Source organism: Bactrocera dorsalis, chromosome 5 (genome assembly GCF_023373825.1).
Source record: "Bactrocera dorsalis isolate Fly_Bdor chromosome 5, ASM2337382v1, whole genome shotgun sequence".
NCBI lineage: Eukaryota > Metazoa > Arthropoda > Insecta > Diptera > Tephritidae > Bactrocera > Bactrocera dorsalis.
The window spans coordinates 3,164,918-3,183,767 of record NC_064307.1 but is presented as its reverse complement, the minus strand read 5'-3'; the positions used below and the strand labels follow the sequence as shown (position 1 = coordinate 3,183,767).

The 18,850-nt window shown below is 38.3% G+C and overlaps 1 protein-coding gene across 1 annotated transcript; it reads left to right on the top strand.

Moving 5' to 3' along the window:
• Positions 1-10,454: 10,454 nt before the first annotated feature.
• Positions 10,455-11,700, top strand: LOC105232678 (fibrinogen C domain-containing protein 1). Its single transcript, XM_011214452.4, has 3 exons — positions 10,455-10,729; positions 10,796-11,335; positions 11,405-11,700. The coding sequence occupies exons 1-3, from the start codon at positions 10,518-10,520 to the stop codon at positions 11,547-11,549; spliced, it is 897 nt and encodes a 298-aa protein (XP_011212754.2). The 5' UTR covers positions 10,455-10,517; the 3' UTR covers positions 11,550-11,700.
• The last annotated feature ends 7,150 nt before the right edge of the window (positions 11,701-18,850 follow it).

The following is an 18,850-nucleotide window of genomic DNA, read 5'->3' as shown; positions in this document are numbered from 1 at the left end:
GCCAACTGCCCAGCTGTCAAGGTGGCGGCATGCAACAAAGCGCGTCACAAAGCGAAAATAAAAAAAATAACGAAATAAATAAAAGCAAATAACATATTTGACAAAATCGCCAACAACTAATAACGAAGAGCACACAAATTTACACACACACACACGGGGCTCAAGCCGAGCTATGTGGCAACATTGTGGTGCTCAGTACAAGCACATAATTAGCGAAAATGTCGATTTCAATGTCAATGTGCCGTGATTTTGCCCATATTAAGCGCGAGCTTAGTCACAGCAATAGCAAAAACAACCATGTACCATGCCGTAGTTGTTGTGATAGCATTAAAGAGACAATAGGTCTGAATGTGCTGTCGTTGTCGTTGTTGTTGTTGTTGGTAGAAAGTAAGACGACAATTTGTACTTCAACTCGGCTGCAATTAAAGTGCTTATTGTTAACGGTTTTGTTGTTGTTGCTGCTGTTGTCAGCTGTGACTGCGTGAAGAGTAAGCAAATAAATAAATATGAATGAAAAATGAAAGAAAGCATTGGCAAATGCTGCTGTTGTTGTTGATGTCGTTTCGCTTTCTTGCAACCAAGTCAATTATTTAAGTGGTCAACCGCGTCGCGTTCGCTTGCTTAGCCGCGACTATTTTTCTTTCTAAGCGCAACTTTTATTGCGTCAATGCTCCGGCTTGGCGAGTGTTTCCTCATTTCGCTGACTTTAACGGCAGCATAAACCTCACCAGCCGGGAAATATGTGTGTTCATATGTGCGTATGTGTGTGTGTGAATGCGCACTCGATTGCATAAACCAATCAAAAGTAATAATATTTTCATTTAGACTGACAATTGCATTTTGCAACCCACACACATACATATGTGCTGGTTTGCATGCGCACATACTCCAATTAATCCATGCTTGCACACTACACTCTCTTCTCTCCCCTTGCACACATTTGACATTTGGCTGCTTGGCAACTGGCACGCGGCACTTGGCTGCCTGCTTGACTGTGACGATTGCCGCAGAATGACCTTGCCTGCAGGCAAATATGCTTGTCATGAAGCTTATTCGTGTGACTTGCTGCAAAGTGATATATATATATATATATAAACGGCTATTTTATATTTGTAGTTAGCTTTGTAGCATATTATTAAACAGTTTATCGATAAAGTAATGTCATATATTAAAGGTTAGGGAGTTCATCAACTTTATCTGCAACAGGGAGCACTGTTGCGATATCTTACAAAAGGGCGCTTCAAATCGCTCTTGGGAAATATGTAATGTGTCGAAAGTACTTATTTGACTAATAGAGCTTTCCGAGCTGAGACTGTACAGAGTACAGTGAGTTGTATCGGAAACGTGTGCACGAATATGACATAACAAAAACTAAGCACATTTCTTGGAAAAACTTGGTCTAAATGAACAGCTTTTTTTGCTGCCACGCATGTCAGATTATTACTGTATAGTATTGCAGTGCCTATTAAATTGAGTTTTAACTTCTTACACAACAATTCTATTCATATTTCGCCTTCTTGCTAAATCTTGATCGTTTCCTTTGAAATTTAGTTGAAATTATCTTTGTAGAAAATTTTTGTGTTTTCCCAAAAAAAGTAAAATTATGCATAAATGCCTTTATGAGTAAATTTATAAAGATTCCATTAACAACGCTGATGTTGTAATCAAAAGACTGTCAGAAAGCACCGTGAGCTTATTACAAATTTGTTGAAGCGGTTAATATAAATTCCAGTCAATTTGCCTGATTTGTAGAACGTATTACTGTCGATATGCGCGAACCTTAGTCTAGCAATAGTTGAAGAGGGAAGATGATTTTGCTGCCGCACAGTTGATTGTTGCTAACTAACACTTGCTGAGCTTACAGTGTTTCCACAGATCCAGTGTTTGTGGCATATATTTTGAGCTAATGAGGAAGTGATAAATATTTTCATTACCTTTTACCTTTCTCCGGATATCGAGGGGAACCATTCCTAACTCTTAATAATTTAGCCACGTCCCTACCTTTTTCTCGTCCTTAGATCGCCTGTAAAATATTTCTATCTTATTTTTGGTAATTTAACTTTCGATGAGCTTCAATCTTCTATGAATTAATTTGTTTTATATTTTATAGCTGATTTATTTTCAAAAATTATTTTTAAGAAAATTTCTAAATTAAATTCATTATTCTCTCAGTAAAAAACAATCAACCTCACAACTTGCCAACATCAGCTTTTAATATTTCCTATACAGCAACACGCTCCTTTAAGCCATACTCCAATTTTCGTTCGCAAACAAAAGACTTGAGACACAAACCTGGTTTGACCCACAAAAACACAACAAGTCAGTTGTTGCTTTTCCGCCCTGGTATAGCATGAAGCCATCTCGTTTCGCTTGATGAAGATGCAATTTGTAAATTACATGCAACTACTATTAAAAACAACAACAACCACACTAGCCTTGAAATAATTTGTTTTCGGTTGCAACAATTATCTCATAAAAGGTGTTAAGTGCATACAAGCAGGTGGCACCGCCGCTGAAGTGCACGCCGTGTGCAACATGGTAATTATTAAGTGGGTAGGATGTCAAAACGCGAAAGTGCAACAAAAATGAAAATAGTAAAATGAACGGTTAAAAATAAAGTGGCAACAAGGCAAATAAAAGCGACGAACTGGGAAACGCACACACACGTACCATACCGAAATTTCAGACGTTACAAAAACAACAAAAGCAATAACAAAACCAACATGATGCATTGCAATTGAACTCTGTGTTGTTGGTGCAATAAGCGAATTGCATTTCACACAATTGTCAAACAGCAGCAGCAGCAATCGTCCACAATAACAACAACAATAACAATAATAATAGTTGAAGCAGTAACAATAACAATAACAGCTTCACGCGGCATACTCCATGCTCCATGCATATTAAGTTTTGCACAACAAGTGAACAATTGAAAGGTGTTGACAATGCAATTACCCGAAAATTTCAATTGTTGTTTACAACCGGTAATTTGAAAAGTAAATACACGTACGTGCAACAAGTGGCCATTGTCTATAAGTGAGTGGGGATGTTTGCGAAATGGCTCAATTGTTATAGTTTTGTGGAATCGATTTTTTGGTTTAATTTTCCCGGTAAATTTATGGCTGGTTGCTGTGGAGGCGTTTAACATTTTGAAGTTTTGAAGGTCGCAGAAGCACTTTTTTGTCTAGCAGCAACAAACAATTGACCTCTTTGATTAACAATTAAATTGTTTTAATCACTGCTGCTTATTGTAGCTTTTCCCGAAAAATCATAACTTTACAACTTTATTTCAGTGCCTAGTTATTTGGGGGAAATATAATGTCGCTTAACCTTACCTTAGTCCTTATCTTTATCTTTATCTTTATCTTTATCTTTATCTTTATCTTTATCTTTATCTTTATCTTTATCTTTATCTTTATCTTTATCTTTATCTTTATCTTTATCTTTATCTTTATCTTTATCTTTATCTTCATCTTTATCTTTATCTTTATCTTTATCTTATTCTTATCTTTATCTTTATCTTTATCTTTATCTTTATCTTTATCTTTATCTTTATCTTTATCTTTATCTTTATCTTTATCTTTATCTTTATCTTTATCTTTATCTTTATCTTTATCTTTATCTTTATCTTTATCTTTATCTTTATCTTTATCTTTATCTTTATCTTTATCTTTATCTTTATCTTTATCTTTATCTTTATCTTTATCTTTATCTTTATCTTTATCTTTATCTTTATCTTTATCGTTATCTTTATCATCATGATATCTACCTCAATGTCTTCCCACATCTTTATCTCCAGCTCTTCAGCGTTCATCAATTGTGAAGCACTGTGCCATCACAAATTCACTCAACATTTAACGGATCACAATCGTTTACTACTTACGCTGCCAACGCAGTCATTTTCCTTAATATTATCAACCAAAACAAGCAAAGAATCGGTCAACAACACCGCTTGTTGTAGTTTACACATACCCCGAAAATAACACACGACGTCGTTACCGCTCCATGTGTAAGCAAATCGTATGTGAGGATGTCCATCATCATGTCAGAGTCGGAGTCGGAGTATTCCAACGAGCGAATTATCAGCGAGTAAGACCAGCCAATGCATCGGCAGACAAGCGGGCAGAAAGCCAGTAGCCGTCGTGGTTTGTGGAAAGTCGTAAATTTTTCCGAAGTTTTGGCTTTGAAGCGAACGCAAGTGCTGTTCAGCAGATGAAAATAAAAGTTGGCAAGGTCTAAGATAGCGGTGCATTCACCTAGAGACACACATCAACAAATGTGGTAGACATATAGAGACATACATATGTATGTGTTAGTTAGCGAGTATGTTTGGTTGGTTCTTCTCTCACCCGTCAGCAGCTGGGTTCAATGTGCTGCAATAGCTGTCACTGTTTTTGTTGTTTCTTAAAACTGAAAATAAAGGTTGCAAACGGCAGCGATTAGCACATAACTCACACTTACGAATATTAACTAACAACCGGTGATATCTTAAAATTGATCTTGGACCATGAAAATAAAGAAGCAATAATAAGAATATATCTATGTAACTCAATGAAAGAGAAATTTTCTTGCACGATCTTGTAGGCCATGCCACAGGTCCTTGATGCGAGATTACACCCTCACCAAAAATTTTCTTCAATAAATTGATTGTTTCATTATGTGCATGGCATGTAGCGTCGTTTTGTTGGAACCAAAAGCCGTCCACATCAACAACCTCCAATTCAGACATTCAACTCATTTAACATGGTTCTAGGGCATTCCTCATTGACTCTAACATTATAGTCGGCTTCATTTTTGAAGAAACATGCACCAATGCTTCCAGCAAAGGTGAGTTTCATTGCTGAACAAAATTTTCTTGCGACAATCAGCAGTGGAGACCATCTCGTTTTGAACCCGTTCACTGAACCTTCAACGCACTTAATGGTCCTTTCGGCTTCCACTAATGGATTTGCAGACCCACAAGCCAAAATCATTCCACAAAATCTTCGACATAGTAGATAAGCACAGCTCCAAATGTTCCGTGCAATGGCGCCTGGACTCATCATTCCTTATGAAATAGCAAACCAAATTGAGTATAAATCAAGTAGCAGCTGTCAAAAAAAACAACTCCGAAAAAAATAGTGCCTCAATGAAAACCACTTGTCTAAAATAGCAATTTTCTCTAATCCTTGATCGCCAATAAGAAGTTATTTAAAAAGTTCCCTTTTCTTCTCTTTCAGAAAAGAGTGGAAAAGGGGTGAGGTGAAAGTCTTATTCCTTATTAAGTATGTAACTTCAATTCGCCTTGAAGTTTGTTTCTTATGAAAAAACGTGACAAAAAGAACTAGCAAGGCCGAAAGTCAACCGTTGGCTGGTCCTTTTTCAGATTGGGGTAATCATATGGTTCAGCCGAAGTTAAGTAATCTGTATATAGTGCTACTCCTCTCAATTTTGATTATACCGTTAAACAAATTTTATATGCTTAAGTATTTAAGCTTTAGCTCCGGGGATTGCATCTCTCATAAAAATAAAATTTTGAAGTTTCTTGCCACTTATAAGGAAATCGCTCTTATAGAGTTCGTAATTATCTAAGACCGCAGCAAAAAATAAAGTATCTCTGCAAATTTCGAAGAAAATTTAGGAGTTGGGCACGAAAAATTGCGGAAATGCAAAACCTAAATCTGTGATTTATTATTTCAAAGGAATGTCTGGCAACCAAAGAGTTTTTTCAGCTTTTTCGAAAGAGTAACTTGCAAATTTTTTTCTTACTTTCTTACTGCGAGCATACTTACTTACATACAAACAGGTACTTTAGGTATTTGCAAACAAACCTGTGGTCCAAGCTCTTCCGCATTGCCTTGTCACACTTACCACACACTTGAGGCACTTGCCATATAAGCCACATTGCGCAGCAGGCAAATAAGCAGCAAGAAACACGTTAAATGTTAACAGCTAATTACCGACAGCTAAACAATGCTGCCAAAGAAGCTGCAACAAAGCACAATTACACACACATGTATACAAACATACTCGAGAGCAAACAGCAAATGCAATAAGCGATAAGAGCACAAACACCTAGAAATCTCTGCTCCTCAGTGTTTATGTAAATGTGGTGTGTGTATGTGTGTCGTCGCTAATTGCAAGCAACGAAATTCCTAAAGATATTGGCTCGACTGCCGATAAGCAAACACAATCAAGGCACATGGCCAATGCTGCGGTAGCCTCCGGGGCGGCGTGTTGACCGTGTTGCAGCGCACACCGGCAGACACGGCTTTGGCGACATTGTTGTTGCTGGCTCAGGTCGATACCGACCGCAGCCAGAGAGCATGGCGTTGGCCAACGTCTGCAGTAATTAAGTTGCTTCCACAATAATGAAAAATGTTTTTTTGATTGTCCATTGTTGTTATTGTTTCTTTTAGTTGTTTGTGTACATACTTCACTCTATGACTACTTGCAGCAATGTAGAGGCCACGCAGGATATTGCTTGGCTGCTGCCTCGCTGCCATGGAAAGTGAAAGAGACTTTGCTTAAGAAATTTACCCACACATACATACGTATGCAAAGTTATATACTGACATACATACACCTTTGTACACATGTGTACGTTGGTACTTACTTGCGGGTTGTCTGCTTAGGTTATTATGTAATGCCCAGTTGATGACATGTTGCTTAGCCATGCACGTTCTCTCAGGTAATCACATATACGAATGTATGTGTGTATGACCTTTGTACTAAAAATGAAAGCAACGAATAGCAACAACAAATAGAATTATGATGTCAGTAGTGTTTTGAAAGCAAAACTAATTTTAATTTGGTTTGCTTGTTGGAATTTGAATATTTTGGTTTTGAGTAACCAAATTTTGAAAATAAGAAAATGAAAATACTTGCGGCCGGTCGCTAAGTTGGAGATTTTTAAAGTTAGACGATTCTGAAAAATAAAGAATAATATTTGTATTTAATTTTTACTTAGTCAAGGTATATTGAGTTTACCACAATGTTTGTAATATTTAGAAGGAAACGTCGAGTTCACTGTTCTCACAAATATCTCCAGTAGAAATCTTTCTTTCATTTAGGAAACGCCCTTTTAGTGTAGGAAAGTAGGTATGTAGGGTGGCTGTCTCACGATGCACCTTGGCCTTTAGTAGGCCCATTGTGATACCAACGGTACTAAAGTCCCTCTTTCTGTAGATTCCACCCCGAGCTTCTGATGAAGTTCATCAAAAGTTTTATCTGAGCAACCTCCGAGACGTCGTCAACAAACCCTCGGAACATTAATTGCGATTCTTTTCCTGTATACCTGTAGAGCTATACAATCGCATAGAAGATGCTTGTTCATTGTAAGACGTTCCAAGTTCATTGGCAAGTCTATCTATTAGACAGTGACTTGTTAGTACTTCTACTAGAGTTGTTATATTATTCCTTTAAATTATAATTGTCAGCATGTGCGATAAATTCTCCATTCATGCGTTTTCCAGCTTGTTGTGTAATCCAGGGATTGACTCCAACGAGCCAGAGGCATACAAATTGACTCTTTTCCGCAGTCTAATAGTAGGGTGGCTAGTGCATCTGCTTCACAGTTCGCTATGATATCGTTGTGTTCACCGCAGGGTTATCGTGAAACAGAACGTTGGATCCATTAAGAGATCAAGGCATTCTTTCCCTAACTTAGGTGAATTCCTAAGGTACTTTAGTGATCTTCAAGCCGTCTGGTTATCTGTGAGTGTACTCCTTGTCAGAACAAAATTGCGTTCTTTAATTGCTGTGATCTTGGAAGACACTACAGTGATCTCGGACAGAGGCGGAAGACGATTTTGCTATCTAGTTACGCCTTACGCTCTTCTCTAGCTCACTCCTTTCCCCCTCTTCTGGAAAGGAAGACAATATTGGCGATTGGACTTCGGAAATCCGTGGTAACGGCAAGAACAGGAAACTTATTAAGTATCTTGGATTCCCCCCTTGTCGTTGGCGACTAAGGATTCTCTCAGTCTAAGAACTGACTTCGCTGCCATTAGATTACAGAAAATTGCTATTTTAGACTTGAGGTTTTCAATGCTGTAATAATTTTTCCGAGTTGGTTTTTTTGATAGCTGTTACTTGATTTATACTCAATTTGGTTTGCCATTTCAGTACCAATGATGAGTCCAGCCGCCATCACCAACAATGGGAGCTGTGCCTACCCACTTTGCAGAAAATTTTGGTTTGTTGGCTATAAATGTATGAGTGGAAGTCGAACGACCAAGTGCTTTGTACGCTCGCAAACTGAGATGGCTTTCAATGTTGATTTTCACAAGAAAACTTTGTTAGGCGATGGTGCATGTTTCTTTAAAAATGAAGCCTACTATAATGCTACAGTCAATGGGGAACGCCCTAAAGCCATGTCAAATGAGTTGAATGTCTGATTTGGAGGTTGTTGATGTAGACGGCCTCTGGTTCCCACCACTGAATTCTTTTTATACTCTCGCAACAAAGTTGCTAAGGAGAGTATTATAGTTTTGTTCACATAACGGTTGTTTGTAAGTACTAAAACTAAAAGAGTCAGATATAAGGTTATATATACCAAAGTGATCAGGGTGACGAGTAGAGTTGAAATCCGGATGTCTGTCTGTCCGTCCGTCCGTCCGTGCAAGCTGTAACTTGAGTAAAGATTGAGATATCATGATGAAACTAGGTACACGTATTTCTTGGCTCCATAAGAAGGTCAAGTTCAAAGATGGGCAAAATCGGTCCACTGCCACGCGCACAAAATGGCGAAAATCGAAAACCTATAAAGCGTCATAACTAAGCCATAAATGAAGATGTTAAAGTGAAATATGGCACAAAGGATCGCATTAGGGAGGGGCATATTTGGACGTAATTTTTTTGGAAAAGTGGGCGTGGCCCCGGCCCCTACTAAGTTTTTTCTACATGTCTAGGAAACTACCATAGCTATGTCAACCAAACTCTATAGAGTCATTTCCTTTAGGCATTTCCATGTACAGTTCAAAAATGGAAGAAATCGGATAATAACCACGCCCACCTCCCATACAAAGGTTATGTTGAAAATCACTAAAAGTGCGTTAACCGACTAACAAAAAATGTCAGAAACACAAAATTTTACGGAAGAAATGGCAGAAGGAAGTTGCACTCAGAATTTTTTTAAAAATCGAAAATGGGCGTGGCGTCGCCCACTTATGGACCAAAAGCCATATCTCAGGAACTACTAGACCGATTTCAATGAAATTCGGTATATAATATTTTCTTAACACCCTGATGACATGTACGAAATATGGGCGAAATCGGTTCACAACCACGCCTTCTTACAATATAACGCTATTTTGAATTCCATCTGATGCCTTCTCTGTATAATATATACATTAGGAACCAATGATGATAGCGGAATAAAACTTTACACAAATACGGTATTTGAGCTGAGGTATCCCTTGTGGAAAAATTGTCGTGATCGGACTATAACTTTTCCCTGATCTCGAACACGAAGAACTCAGTGCCTAACCTAACCTAACCTAATTTTTCACCGAAAATATCGGTAAATCTCTCAGAATTTAATTCTAATTAATTTTACAGCAAAATAAAAAAATATGTAAATGGCGGATAATGAAATCTCGATTATCACTTTATCATGCGAGAGTATAAAATGTTCGGTGACACCCGAACTTAGCCCTTCCTTACTTGTTTTGTATGTATCTTGAAGAGAATATTATACGGCCGCATTATGGTAATTTTATTTGCATTAACATTAACATTTTATTATATTACTAATATAATATTTGTAAAAGACTTAAAGGAATTACACCAATGCAAACTGAGTCCCAATATTGCTGCTTACTTCCGTCGTTCAATTATAGTTTAATAAGTTCAAATTATTTATGTTTTGTTAACACCCGTTATTATTAAGATGCTGATGCAAAGCCAAACTCAGGAACAGCGTTATCGCAATTTCTCAATTTATTTTTTAAATTCCAGAGAGCATTTCAGAGTAGTTTACTGATTAGGACTGTATGCAAAAGTCGGGGCAAAGGCTGTGTTAAGTGTGAGCGTCGCTTGCGATTTTTTCATAGCTACTTATTTATGCTTATCGCAGTCGCATACATACATACATACATGCATATACTTGCGATAGGAACATACTCATTGATGATCATTGCGGGCGAGTTGTCTTCGTACATGGCAAACGTTTTGTGGACGTGTGTTCAAATCCATGCCAAAGTGAAACTGGATGGTCCTCGGCTCTAGAGATAGAAAGCAGCTGCTTTTGATTGCCAAACAGCTGTTTCTGGGTGATCTTCAGCGTTTACGAGAAGTCCGCAAAGGTTGATATCAAAGCGCGGTGTTCGAACTGGCATGGAAGTCCGGCCTAAAAAACAACAAAATCGCATAACATAAATAAGAACATTTTTAGCAACAACAACAGCTTAAGCTTTGTGTGCTGTATTATCAGCAAATGTTTGAGCTCCATAGAAATTCCCAAGCTTCTGGGAAGCACAGTTTTATTCTGAACTTTCTCAGGGGCAAATGGTTGCATTGAAAACTGCTAGAAAAATATGTTGCTTCCAAAATTTATCGTCCTGCTTATGAGCCCAATATTAGGTGTTAAACTATGCGCAGGACAAGAGGACTTAACTGTCGAGTCTCTCGACTGCAATTGCGATGTTGATATTGACATTGTGAAAAGAGTTCTGGAAAAACTGGAAAAACTTGAGAAACGTGTGGAGGAAATCTACAGCCGAAAGGAAAACACCCAAGTGATCACAGCGTAATAAAGTGTTGTTGTATAAATAGTTTCGAAAATAGTTAAAATATTTTTGGTTTTATTGTATAGCACACCGAAAACCAATATGCCCGGCAGCTGCTTGGAAGCTACAACCGCCACATCTAAAAGTGGCATTTATCAGATTAAAGTTGAACGCTTTAGCGACACTCCCTTCGGTGTGTGGTGTGATCAGGATTCCGATTTTGGCGGTTGGACTGTCATACAGCGGCGTGCCAATGCTGAGGTGGACTTCTATAGGAATTGGACGGACTATAAGATCGGTTTCGGCAAATTGGATGGCAACTATTGGATCGGGCTCGATAAGTTGCATGCGCTCACCACAAGTTGTGAACACGAGCTGTACATACGAATGGAAAACTTCAGCGGTGTGAAATACTATGCGAGATATAATCAGTTCGTTGTGGGTAGCGAGGCGGAAGGCTACGTTCTAAAATCAGTGGGCGATTACAAAGGTGATGCAAGTGATTACTTCAAAAATCACGAAGGCAGTAAATTCAGCACATACGATCGTGATAATGATCGAAAGGACGATGATAATTGCGCGAAGAAGTGGCGTGGCGGTTGGTGGTATAACTGTTGCTATTGGAGGTGAGTTGCAATGCCTTCATAATGCTAAATATTTGAATAAATGATATTTACATGCGCGTGCATTAACAGCAATTTGAACGGGGATTATACAAAAAAGAACGGTGGTGAGGGCATAGTGTGGATCGGCATAAGCAGAGATGAGTCATTGAAGTTCGTGCAAATGATGATACGCCCCACGCAGGACTGCATGAGGCGGCTGGCATTGAAATATTGAGCTATGCGTTTGCCAAACAATACGTTTTCTACTTCACGACGCTCAAATGGTGACCTATACTATGAATTATTAAAAATTATTCTAATTACATTTTTCAAAAGTTATTATCTGCTGCAAATTTATTACTGTAAATAAAAGAGAGCTAGAAAGAGATGAAAGGGAAAATGCTTTTTGATGTCCCTCTCACTTTTGTGAAGAGAGATATTCAAGTACTTGGGCGTGTTCTGTGTGACTCACGGAAAGCATGCGTCGGTAAAGTAAACTTCTTTTGTTTTGTTGTGCGGTAATTTAGAAGAATGCTACTGAGATGTCAATTCTTGAATAAGAAACCGAGTCCATGCCGGTTACATATATCCGACTGTCGTGGGATCGGGTTATTTTATAAGTAAAGTTATCATATAAGTATTGACATCGGTGTTTCAGCTGTGATATTTTGAAGCTAAAGGGCAATAGACCAGACCAGAGAAGAAAGATAACTCAAGATTGAACGATGCTGATGCCCGACAGTGGAAATCCTGATATGTCACTTTTAGGTCCGCATTCAGTATAGAACAGTGTATATTAAGTTTGCCACGAAGCTTCTAAAACTTGAAGAAATCGTCAGAGAATCTGTAATATATTTTTATATAAATGGTAAGCCATGGTTTAGCCATGTCCGTCCATTGGTATATACGCCTCCTAGTATCTCAGCTTTTGAGGTATGTACTTTTGCACTTGCCCTTTTCTCACTAAGAATCTGCTTATTTGTCGATTACTATAGTATATAGATGCCATACAAACTACAAGATCGAAACCAAGAGCGTGTATGGAAAGCTTTTTTATTTGACGAGATGGCTTCAATAAATTTGGCTATACACTTTTCGCTCACTGAAATTCTGTCAAGCTATGAGTGACCTTTTTGTACTCAGAGAGAAATTGTTAGTTTTCCTGGTGGTGTAGACGGGAGCTCTTCAGTGACAATTCACACAACGACTCTTTTGTCTCCCAAATAGGTTTTTTGTGGGCGAGAAGACGACGGTTTCAAATTAATATCTGTATGATATGAAATTCGAATCTGGTAACCTATTTTTGTATGAAAAGAATAAAAATGGAGTTACTTTTCTTGTTCATAGTCGCTCGTGTAAACGCTATAAATGACACAAACAGAATTTACCGATATAAAGCGACAAAAGAGTCACCTTGTGAGAAAAAGAAAAATTACGGAGATTTAATATGTATTTTCTGAAAAAATATGAAATTCATGCAATAAGTTTGATCTTGAATATGTTAATAGCGGGTATTCTAATTACATATTCTTCTACAACATTCATGACAATTCCTTGAATGCAAAATGTGAGATTACTATTACCAACCGACATCGAGAGGCATAAGGGTCACAATGTGGACGCCACTACACAAGGAACCATTCCTAAAATAATACTCAGTTCATATGTACTTCTTCCAAAATACCTTAAAGTTATAACACATCAAAGCTTCAAAATGATAATTGCATATTTTGAGATCATATGAAAAATTCAACACCTATGTAAATGTGTATTAGACTTACCCGTCAAACAATGCCACTGCCACAGCAGCGTCCATATAAAATTTAATTATTTGCCACTAACTAAAACGCCTCACTAATTGGCATCACTGCTCAGCTAAATTGCACGCAAGCCCAACTTTGCACCGCCGCTCTGTCCACATTTTGACAGACTATTTGCCAAACAAACAGCACTTGGAGTTAACGAAAGCGATGGGGCGAGGGAGAGTTCGCAGTGAAAAGTTGCATTTACTGTTTAGGCTCCAGACGTCACAAGCCACACACACATCACTCAATCAACTCGCCAAGCGGCGGACAAATGATGTGGCAGGGCGACTGCATTCGCAGCGGAGTGTGTATGTTTTATATGTAAGTATGTGTAGTATTTGTGCGTATGTTTCCAGTGATGATAACAATAAAAAGTGGGCAAATAGCGAAAAAGCTTAAAGGTTAATTAATTTTCAATAATCGACTGCGAATGTCAGTTGTAATTGTTGTGTTTAGGCCGTTGATTAATTGTCGTCAGTGTGTGGTGAAAAACAAAAATGACAGTCATGTGTTTAAAAGAATGCTTGTATAGTATAGTATGTAGTAAAATTTTCCGGTTAAAAAATATGAAATATTAAAAACAATTACTTTTAAAATATTTTTAGGTATAAGCATTTCGTATTTTATAGGTGAAAATATAGTTTTGTTTACACCATGTGTATAGTAGTAAAATATATAGACATATATGTATATGTTTTTAATACGAAAGATATAATACTAACAACCGTAACAATTTATATAATATCAACGTGCGTAAAACAACCATTGCAGTATTATATCATTGTGTAATGAATTTATGCCCTTCGGCTTTGCAAAAAGTATGAATAAAACAAATAAGGAACCGTTGAATTCGGTCCACACCAACCGTAAAATTACTTGAAGTCTAGATAAGAATTTGTCGCTAACAAACAGGCGCCCACGTACAGGATTTGCTTACTATATTAGCCTCTGAGTGCAAAAAGAATGCTCAATTTGGTTAAAATTTTCTTGAAGTATTCAAGGATTGTTTCATAAAGTGTTCATAAATTAAAAGAGTAAGAAAAATGTTATAGTCAATATGTAGATCAGACTCTTCTCTCTTTGATGGGCTAAGTGAAGGTATTTTTTCAGTAACGCAGCTTAAGATTATTGGTTGAAGTTGGCTGCACTCCTTTCAAAATGTCACAAAGAAAGTATTTTTCAGACGCTTCCTTTCATGTCACTTATTTTAATATCAATCTCACTGAAAATCAAGCGAGCTTAATATAGGGTAGTCGAAAAAGTCTTTTCGTATCTCTAATCAAACTTCAATTTTTTTTATATTTAGTATGAACTTTAATGAACCAAATATGTTCCATTTTGGTCGACCACTCTTTGCCATTTTTTTTCTTGAGGCATTATTCCATCAGTGTAAAACTTTTCTGGTTTCTCGGCGAAAAGTTGCGACAAGTAATTTTCACAGGCTTCTCTTGAAGCAAACTTTACTTCATTAAAGGAGTTCTGTATTTACCGAAACAAATAGTAGTCCGATGGTGCAAGGTCAGGTCTATATAGTGGATGCATCAAAACTTTTCAACTTAGCGTCATCAAAAATGTGTGTGGTCTAGCGTTGTTCTGATGGAAGCCCTATCTGTTGATCTGTTCTGTCCGTTTTTCGATTGCTTGCTTCAATCTCATCACTCGTTGACAGTAAAATATAGAATCAATCCTTCGACCAGTCTGGAGCAGCTCACAGTGGATGATTCCTTTCCAATCCCACTAAACAGTCTGCATAACCTTTCGAGGCGTCAATCCTACCTTTGCGACCATTTGTTGAGCTTCACCACGCTTGGACCATGATCTCTTTCGCACATTATTGTCATATTTGATCAACTTTTCGTCTACTGTTACCATTTGCTTCGGAAATGGTTCGATTTCATTTTCTTTCAGCAAAGAATCGCAGATTTATATCAATCCATTTAAATATTTATAGACAATTCAAGTGGTACCCATACATCGAGCTTCTTTTGTACCAAGTTTGTGCTTTCAATCACCATTAGCTGCGCGATACAAAGCACCAAACCTTTGCAACATATTGCGCGCGGGTACAATCGTGAGAGAGTCCCTTTCCAGACACAACGTGAGCAACTTTCTTGGCGCCAGGAACAAGCGATCGCGCTTGGGCAGCCAGCGGGCGGCCCTCCTGCAAGCACAGCAGGTAGACTGTGTAGGTACAACATGATCGGGAGTAACGAGCCAAAAGGCAATGCGAAGGAAGTTAAAGTACTTTTTTAATTTTTTTATCATGTTGTTGTGGTTGTTGTATTGTCTTATTATTTTCACTTAAAGCCGCTTGCGATATGATTATTAAAGAGTATTAAGGAGCAAAGCGAGTCGAGCAAGTATTCGTTGTGATTGGCGATTTGTGATAAACTTCTGACATGATGTTGCAACGTCGATATGGCATGTTGCATATATATTACGTGTACACAGATTTCACGGGCAATCTGCGGTGCATAATAGTGCGAGACGAATTTACTTTTACTTCGTTGGAAAGAGCGTGCAAGAGCAAACGGTTGATGATCCGTGATATTAATATAGAGATTAGTTTCATATTTGCATATTTTGTTTTTGCTTTTAATTAATTGAGTTTAATTTAAAAAGTTAGCATAGGAAATTAGTGCAAATGCCTTCAATAACAAAAGATAGTTCAAATTAGATTTTTAGATCTCTAACAAAATTCCTGCACATTCAAAAATATCCAATTGAATTATTGAATTATGTTATGGATTATTATGAATATTTTTTCAGTTGAATTGTCTATGGGAAGCCAATTGCCTTAGAAAACATTTGAAAGGCTCAGGTATGCTATGTTGTAGTGGCTGATAGTGGCTGATAGTGGCTGAAACCATTGAGAAGATGATAAATGCAACCCTGTGTTAACACTTGGTGACGTATAGAACCATATGCTGAAATGAGTAGCATTAAAAAGGAAAAATCGAAGAATCTATAAATACATAAATGATCAGCGTGACGAGCTTAGTCGGGTAGGTTATATACACCTGTCCTTCCGATATCTTTTTGAGATATCGATGTGAAACATGTCCTTTCCTTTCCAAAAAGTTACTCATTTGCCAGAACCGTTAATTCTCAGACCACTATAGCATATACATAGCTGCCGTACCAACTGGCCCATCAAGTTCTGGTATAGAAAACTTTTTTATTTAACATGATATTTTCACTAAATTTTGCATGGAATATTGTCTAAGGTAGAAGTTCAATGGCCAAAGAAATAGTTCCGATCAGATCACTGCAGCGTATAGCTGCCATATGAACAGAACGATCGGGACCAAGTATACGTTTGGGAAAAACGTAAATTTGACAAGTTCTCTTAACGAATTGTACAGATCAGGGGACTATATCATAAAGCTGTTAAGTTAAAAACATATCACTGAAATAAAATACATATTAGGGAATCCTCTAAGAGGCCTTGAAGTATTGAAAATACTAAAAACAGTAAAGACTTAAAAACTGCCTAAGCAATAAAAAATATTTCTCATCTCGCCTCGAAGCAGCTACTTCCATGCAATTATGACCCGCCCACACACAAATATATCTTGCCTATTGTCACCACAAACAAGGCGCCTTTGTTGGCATTTTACTTTCGTTTGGTCTGTTAAGAAAATTGCGACATAGTAAAATTCTGCCCACTTTCGATTTCGATACGGCGCAGAAAGTACATTGGCCCAAAGATTGAGCTGGAGAAGCGTTGTCGCCACGTTTTCAACACCAAATTTGGTCAATATATGCAGCGTGGCCGGCAAAAGCAAAAACAAAAAAGAAGTAACGACAAACGAAAACACCTACACACATGCAGATACACACACACACATATGCTGATAATGTATAAATGGAAATATTTATGTGTGTGTCTCTGCGCCGTCTTTCGCCATGCGCGCGTGGTTTGCCAAAGCTTTTCTCAACATTTGTGGCATTTTCGCCAGCCGATGCTTTAGACAGCTGAAGCGTATGCATGCACACATACGAACACATGCTCAACTATGCTGACTGGCAACTAGCGGCTGGCAGCGCATAAACATTTTCCTAAACTCACTAAATCGTTTGTTATGCTAGTTATCTTGATGCGCGTTCAACGGTCGCGCTTAGCGGTATGCTATTGCTGTATGCTCTGTGCGCGCTGGTCACCTTGATTTGTTGAGAAAATTGCAAATTTTGGCATTTCAACGAAAACATTTTCACCGCTCATCGCGCGCAGAGCGGCGGCAAAGAAGCGCACCGCGGCGCGTCGCCGCTGCAAGGAGTTGCACTGAAAATCACCGACAATGATGAGCTGCTTTCCTCGCCTCATTGTGCGCCAAGTTGATCGGGGCAAAGCGATAAGCGGCGGTGGGTGCATGTCGCCATGCGCAGGCGCTGCAGCTGGAGCGCGGTGGCGGTGGCGGCGGCGGCGCGTGTTGGCCGCGAACGAAAGTGAAATTTCGCGTCCTAAGAATTGGCGAATAATTTGAACAGCTGTTCAGCCAGCCAAGCCAAGCGCATTGCTCCTGTTGCGCGCTGTTTAGCTACTGTTTGCCGTGTGTTGTTGATGTTTTTGTTGTTGCTGTTGACTGCCACAGCTACCGTTGCGTCGAAAAGGAATGAACTTGCTATAGCAATTATTTTCACAACATTTGCGGCCGCTTGGCGTTGTTGTTGTTGTGAGTTATTGTTGTTGTTGTAGTTCAACGATGCATGCGTAAATAAATCGATTACCACGCTGTGATAAGAGGTTCGCGCCGCAATGCTTATTGCAGACCAGTGTTGCTTGGTGTTTGTTTGTTGCTGTTGTTGTTGTTGCGCGCGCATTTCCATAAACACACATTTGCTTTTTGTTTTATTGAATAACAATTTTTACTTACCTTAACACTATATGTATATTTGTTTTTATTGTGACTGTTGTTGTTTTTGTTGTACATTTTGCCCATTTGCTCTTGTCTTGCAAACTAGTTTACGAGCGCCGTTGCCATTGTTTTTCAGTGTTAAGTGGGGCCAATGTACTTGACAATCATGCCGCCAACACACATTCGACAGACCGTTAGCCCGGTGCTCGGCGTTCGGCGCGCGGCTCGTGGGTGACTGATTGATTTGCCTATGCAAATGAATTGTGCTCCGGATTCGCATTGAAATCGAAATTCGTAAAATGAATGACATTTAACAACAATAAAAACAACAGCAGCGCAGCAATGAAGTGCGCAACAACAGCAAATGGTGGTAGCCGCTATACTTAGCGCTCGGTCACAAAGGCCATGAAGGCAATGTCGATCGTTCGGAGCTGGAACGCGCGCGCATTCAAAGCGTCTGACTCGCCCTCAAATACATATTTACATACATACATGCATAATACATACATATGTTTAGGTGTGTGTGCTTGAATTGAAATCAATTTCGTTGCATGTTTATGCTAATCCATCGGCTCGTTTATGCAAACGCTTTATATGGGCAGTGAGAAAATTGACAACTCGACGAGCGATCTATCGCGGCGGATAATCACAGGCAATTATAAGATTTCATTCAACAAAATAATTCAAAGTTATTGCAATATTGTTGCATAAATAAAGTTTAGAAGTACTGCAAACTAAAAAATAATATATTTTCTACACATTTTATGCATTTAAGGAGCCTTTAAATGCGGTTGGTACAGTGTCCAATATTGTAAAGTATATTGGAGATATGTAATATTAAAAAAACTCTACGAAACCATGATCTCTCGTTC